The following is a 6,220-nucleotide window of genomic DNA, read 5'->3' as shown; positions in this document are numbered from 1 at the left end:
GGCCTCAGAACGTGAGAATGGACAACTGCAGCCATGACCTCCAATCCAAGCCCTGCAGAGTGTCAACTCGCTGGTGCCTCATTCAGTCAGGTTAGCATTTGAAGCCAGTCTCACAGCGAGAACACTTGGATGGTTCCTTCTCATTGCAAAAACATTGATGCGGCATCAGGTCACAGGACATCTTAAAGCATTTCCCACAGACTAGGCATTTCAAGCGTCTCTCGTGAGTGTGAACTCGCTGGTGTCTCAGCAAAGTCTGCTTACTTTTTAAAACTCCTCTCACATTGAGAACATTTATAAAGTGTCCCACACCAAATCGGGAAGGTTCTTGTGTGACCGCAAGTTGGATGGACAAGAAAAGCTCTCAGAGCAGCTAAACGGTCATTCCCCAGTGTGAAGTTGCTGGTGTTTGTGCAGGTGACCTGATCTCTTGTACCCAATCCCACAGCGAGAGCACCTGAATGGTTTCTCCTCAGTGTGAATTTGTTGATGGCACATGAGGTCTCCGGCACTTTTATAGCACTTCCCACAGTCTGGGCATTTAAAAGGTCTCTCGTCACTGTGAACCCGCTGGTGTGTGAGCAGGTGGGTTGACTGAGTAAACCCCTTCCCACACACTGAGCAAATGAATGGTCTTTTCTGGGCATGAGTCAGCTTATGTAGCTCAAGCCCGTTGTTGGTTTTGAAGCTCTTCTTACAACTTGAACATGTAAAAGGTCTCTGCTTGGTGTGAACTTGTTGGTGTTTCAGCAGGTGAGATGACCGAGGGAATCCTATCCCACACGTGCTGCAGGTGAATGGCCTCTCCCCAGTGTGAACCCGCCGGTGTCTGCTCAGGTTCGATGAGCACTTGAACCGCATCTCACAGTCAGAGCAGCTGAATGGTCTCTCGCTGGTGTGGACAGTTTTATGACACACCAGCAACCTCGCACTTTTAAACTGCTTCCCACACTCGGTGCATTTAAATGGTCTCTCCTCAGAGTGAACTTGCTGATGGATCCCAAGTTTGGATGAGGCAGTGAACCCCTTTCCACACACTGAGCAGGTGAATGGTTTCTCCCCGGTGTGGTTGCGTTGATGAACTTGCAGTTCAGACTGGCATCTGAATCTCTTCCCACAGTCCTCACATTCCAATGGTTTCTCCATGATGTGGCTGCTATTGTGATTCCAAAGGTTGGATGATTGGTTGGATAATCACACACAGAAAACACACGTACAGTTTATCCCTGCTGTGATCAGTGTGATTTCCTTTTTCAGTCTGTGTAACCGTTTCAAACTTTTATCTTGGTCAGTTCATCGGAACATACTGTGTCGATAGTGTGTGTGTGTCTCTGTGCGTTTCCAGTTAAATCGATGCTTGACATCTTTCTTGCAGATGGAATATACAAACATTTCTCCTGTCACATTCAAAGGTCAATGAGATTCAAATCCTTCTCTGACGGAAATCCTTCCCATTAGATATCCTGGAAAAGGAATTGACAAATTTCATCACTGTTAGAAATGGATAGAAATTCAGAGAATTCCAGTTTCTATAGATCACCATTCTTTCCCATGTCACCCCAAAGCCATAAATCCCTCGGCCCACACTCCCTCCCTTTTCCTCCTCCTTTTGCTGAAATCCCAGTGAAGTGCTGAATACATTCTCGATCACTGGAGGGATTAAGTGTTGTGGTAAAAATGCAGGGAAGTGGACAAGAGGATTGTCAGCTCAGCCCTGATTCTATTTGAATGGCAGAGGAGTCTTGAGGGGTCAAACAGCAGTTCCAATCTGTTACCATCTGATATGTCGAATGTTTTCCAAATCCTTTTGACCAATTCATAACAGTCAGAGATAGTGAAATAATTCACTTCAGTCATGATTTATGGTGAAACATTAATCTAAAAGACCCTGACTAACCACAGAACAGCAGATGTTACCCTGTTTGCCAAAACTGACTGCGAACAGAGTTTATGAACAAATGTGAAAGGAGTTTCACCAAACCTCCCTATTTAGTTTCGGGTTCCCTACCTTCTGAATGCAATGGTGACTTCATGGTTTACTGAGATGGAAGCTGAAAATATCCATAAATTATTGAAGGAGACTGGACTCATTCAGAGAATGGCTAATAAAGCAGGTACCATTCTGGGCATTATAAGTTGAGATACAAAATTCAGGTGCATCAATGTGACATGAAACCTCATAAACAAACACTAGTTCAGTCACAGCGAGAGTATCCAAATCTGGGCACTTCCCTTTATGAGAGATAGGCCAATATTGGAGACACTGAAAAGAAGAAACGATGCAGGTCACAGTGGGTCAGACTCCATCCTTAGCAAGCTAACGTTTCAAATTGTGACAACTCTATCTTGATTGTTACACGAAGTACCTTTCTCCTCAGCACACCAACTGACCACCCCCACCCGCTGCCACCCCGCACCCCCAGTGTTGCATAAACGCTGCCTCTTTCCACACTTCACATCAGCTCTGATGAAGAGTCTTCTTGAGGCCAATGAGATTCAAATCCTTCCGTGATGGAAATCTGACCCTTCAAATATCCTGGAAGGAAATGCGAGATTCAAGCTGAACTCCAATCCTGTTACTTACCAAGTTTGAGACTCCAGGATCAGTAATTCAAACACTTTATTCAGAACTAGAAGCTGAGCAGATTCTCTGTCCTTGACAGTACATTGGATTGACCCATCAATCGCAATAAACATGCAACTCCTGTGGGTCCCCAGTCCCTTACACAAGGTCAGCTGATGGATGGATCCTTGGCTATCCTCAGCTTGATCTCTGGGGTCTTCAGTCCCATCCATCCCCTTACATCAGTATTCCCTCACTTTTCTACACTGTAGTGATCCAGCTTGAGCTGCTGGCTGTCCTATTGTTATCTCTGTGAGGTGTTGGCAGGAAGTAACGAAAAGGTTGCTAGAATTTCTCTAAACTGTGATTTACAGCGACATAATTGTCTGCTTCCCAGCAGTTCCTTTACTTCAGTCATGTTCTCATTGAAGCTGTCTCCTGTCTGCTGTCAGTTCTGTTATTTCTGACTGTTTCACAATTATAGATCTAAACATCAGATCAGAATCTAATCTATTCTTTCATTCATTCAGTCAGTCGGATTGAAGTTTCTCTTGTGGCGAATGATCAGTTTCGCATTTCCAATGAGATGAGTCTGTGCAATGGAATGTCTTATCAGTGTTGCCACGGCAGCCTGTCTGCAGAGAAGAGCCTGTTTTGAGTTTCAAACTCAGAATAAACTTCTCCTTCCAGTAGTACTCGTCCTGTCAGAACAGTTCACCTCAATGTCTCTCAGCCACGTGAGAGAGACAATTTCATTTTAAAAACACACGAGTGGTTTGTGTGAAGGACGAACTTACAAAGAAAGTGGTGGACCCGGTTACAGTTACAATGTCTAAAAGACATTTCGATAAGTACATGAATAAGAAATGTTTGGAGGGATATGGGTCAAGAGCAGGTAGGTGGGATGCTTAGTCTGGGATTATGGTCGACATGGACTGGTTAGGCCGAAGGGTCTATTTCAGTGTTGTATGATTCCACAAAACCTTTTAATTGAAAGGACAAGTTTAAACTTGTGAGCCTGTTCTTCCTTTTAAATGAACTTGTTAATCATTAGTGACGCTGTCCTCAGAATACTGAGCCAGGGTTTTAACATTTTACAACAGCAATGATTTCAGGGCCTTGCAGTGGGTGAAGCCAAGACTCACTCAGATATCACCTCTGATCACAGGCCACAACACAACACAAGGAGTACCTTCACCACACCGACTACAGCAGTTCAGGAAGGCAAAACCTTCTCCACAGTTAGGGTTGCAGTGCTATGAGATTTCAATTTTCCAAACATGGACTGGGAATACCATGTCGTCAATGGCTTGAATTTGTTAAGTGCGGACAAGAAAATTTTCTTATTCAGTGCATGGATGTACCTCCAAATCAAGTACAGAGGGTCCAACGTGTCCATTCTGACCAGATATCCCAAAAAAATCTCGTCCAATTAGCCAGCACTTGGCCCATATCCCTTTCAACCCTTCCTATTCATATACCCATCCAGATGCCTTTTAACTGTTGTAATTGTACCAGCCTGCACCAATACCTGGAGTATGGACATTTTGCAAGATGTCACCATCTATTTCCCTACATTCTATATCTTCTATATCCTTTCCAACAGTAAACATTGATGCAAAATACTCGTTTAGTATCTGCCTCATTTCTGCGGCTCCACACAAAAGTCACCTGGCTGATCTTAGAGGGGCCCTAATTCTCTCCCTAGTTACCCTTTTGTCCTTAATATATTTGTAAATGTATTTGGGCGGCACGGTGGCACAGTGGTTAGCACTGCTGCCTTGAAGTTAGAGAGTCCATGCATCAGTCTAGTAAAAGCTGGGAAGAAGCTGTTCCTGAACTTGTTGGTGCATGTGTTCAGGTTTCTGTACCTCCTGCCTGATGGAAGAGGTTATAGGAGAGCATTATTGGATTGGGAGGGGTCTTTGATGATGTTGGCTGCCTTTCTGTGGCAGTGAGCCGTGTAAATGGAGTCCATGGATGGGAGGTTGGTTTCCGTGATGGTCTGGGCTGGGCACACCACCTTCTGTAGTTTCTTATGGTCCTGAGCAGAGCAGTTGCCGTACCAGGCTGCTATACCCTGGTTCCCCCCTCTCAACCTCAGCTCCGTTAGTGTAGATGGGAGCGTGTTCCCCTCCTTTCTTCCTGAAGTCAATGATCTTTAGTTTTGCTGACATTGAGAGAGAGGGTGTTCCCACTGCACCATGACACCAAGCCCTCTGTCTCCTTTCTGTATTCTGACTCATCGTTGTTTGATATCCATCCTACGGTGGTGTCGTTGGCGAACTTGTAGATGGGGTTTGTTCGGAATTTGGCAGCACAGCCGTGGGTGTACAGGGAGTACAGTAGGGGGCTGAGGACACGCCCTTGGGGGGGCTCCAATGTTGAGGGTTATTGGGAAGGAGGTGCTGTTGTCTATCCTCACTGACTGCGGTCTGTGGGTCAGGAAGCTGAGGATCCAGTTACAGAGGGTGGCGTTGAGACCAAGGTCTCAGGGTTTTGAGATCAGTCTGGAGGGGATTATAGTGTTGAATGTGGAGCTGTAGTCGTTGAGCAGGAGTCTGATGTAGGGGTCCTTGTTGTCCAGATGTTCCAGAGATAAGTACAGGGCTAGGGATATGGTGTTCGCTGTGGATCTGTTACGTCAATAGGCACATTGTAGGGGATTGGGACAGGCTGGGAGACTGGAGTTGGTATGAGTCATGACCAGCCTCTTGAAGCACTTCATGATTATTGAGGTCAGAGCCACTGGGTGGTAGTCATTAAGGCACATTGCATGTGTTTTCTCAGGTACTGAAATGATGGTGGTCGTCTTGAAGCAGATGGGGAGCTCGGTTTGTAGGAGGGAGAGTTGAAGATGTCAGTGAATCCCTCTGTCAGCCGCTCCGTGCAGGATCTAAGTGCTTGGCCAGGAACACTGTCCGTGTCTGTCACTTTCCTTGGGGTTGACTCCCATGAAGAGCGATCTGACGTGTGCAGCAGTGACCGAGGGAACAGCTCTGTCCCGGGCTATCAGGGCAGGCAGGTGGCACCGAGCACAGAAAGAATAGAGCGCGTCAGGGAGGGGTGTCTGTGCCTGCTATCTTGCTCTGCTTCATTTTGTATCCCGTTATGTTGTTCAGGCCTTGCCCCACCTGGCGGGAGACTGTTTGGTTGGTTTGAGACCCCACCCCACCCCAGTTAGTTTATTGGAGACATGATGGACAGGTACTATATGGGGAGTTCAGCCCATTGCTCATGGGAGGAAATCCTAGCCCGGGATGCATTGTTCTAACCCATGGAGAATAGCCCAGGGTGAAACCATACTGCTCAGCCAATCACATTCCATAATAAACTATTAGGGCTAAATAAAGAAGGATGAGTGATGGGGGCCATTTCTTTGTTCCGCAGGGAGGTGGAGGGGGGGGGATGTGGATGACAGTTTGGGGCCAGGGAAAGGGCTTTCCTGATAGGCTTAGAGATCCCTCACTGCTTACCTGGGGTTGCAACAGCCCCCCCCTCACACTGCCCTTCAGAAAAATGCCCCCTCACCATCACCCCCTTCACCATCACACCCCCTCAACATCACCCCCCACACTATCACTCACCCCACTGTCACCCCCTCCACTGTCACGCCCCACTGTCACCCTCCCCCACTGTCACCCCCCTCCCCCACTG

At 46.8% G+C, this 6,220-nt stretch overlaps 1 protein-coding gene across 1 annotated transcript; it reads right to left on the bottom strand.

Annotated features, from left to right (window-relative positions):
* Nucleotides 1–9: 9 nt before the first annotated feature.
* On the bottom strand, nt 10–1,535 carry LOC122546247 (gastrula zinc finger protein XlCGF7.1-like). Its single transcript, XM_043685034.1, has one exon. The coding sequence runs from the start codon at nt 1,144–1,146 to the stop codon at nt 382–384; it is 765 nt and encodes a 254-aa protein (XP_043540969.1). The 5' UTR covers nt 1,147–1,535; the 3' UTR covers nt 10–381.
* Nucleotides 1,536–6,220: the final 4,685 nt, after the last annotated feature.

This window comes from Chiloscyllium plagiosum, unplaced genomic scaffold (genome assembly GCF_004010195.1).
Source record: "Chiloscyllium plagiosum isolate BGI_BamShark_2017 unplaced genomic scaffold, ASM401019v2 scaf_80143, whole genome shotgun sequence".
NCBI lineage: Eukaryota > Metazoa > Chordata > Chondrichthyes > Orectolobiformes > Hemiscylliidae > Chiloscyllium > Chiloscyllium plagiosum.
The sequence above is the reverse complement of the archived record's forward strand: the minus strand, read 5'-3'. Positions and strand labels throughout refer to the sequence as shown.

Excerpts from the sequence above, each read along its gene's own strand:
- LOC122546247 (XM_043685034.1), bottom strand. The coding sequence starts at position 1,146 with ATGGAGAAACCATTGGAATGTGAGGACTGTGGGAAGAGATTCAGATGC.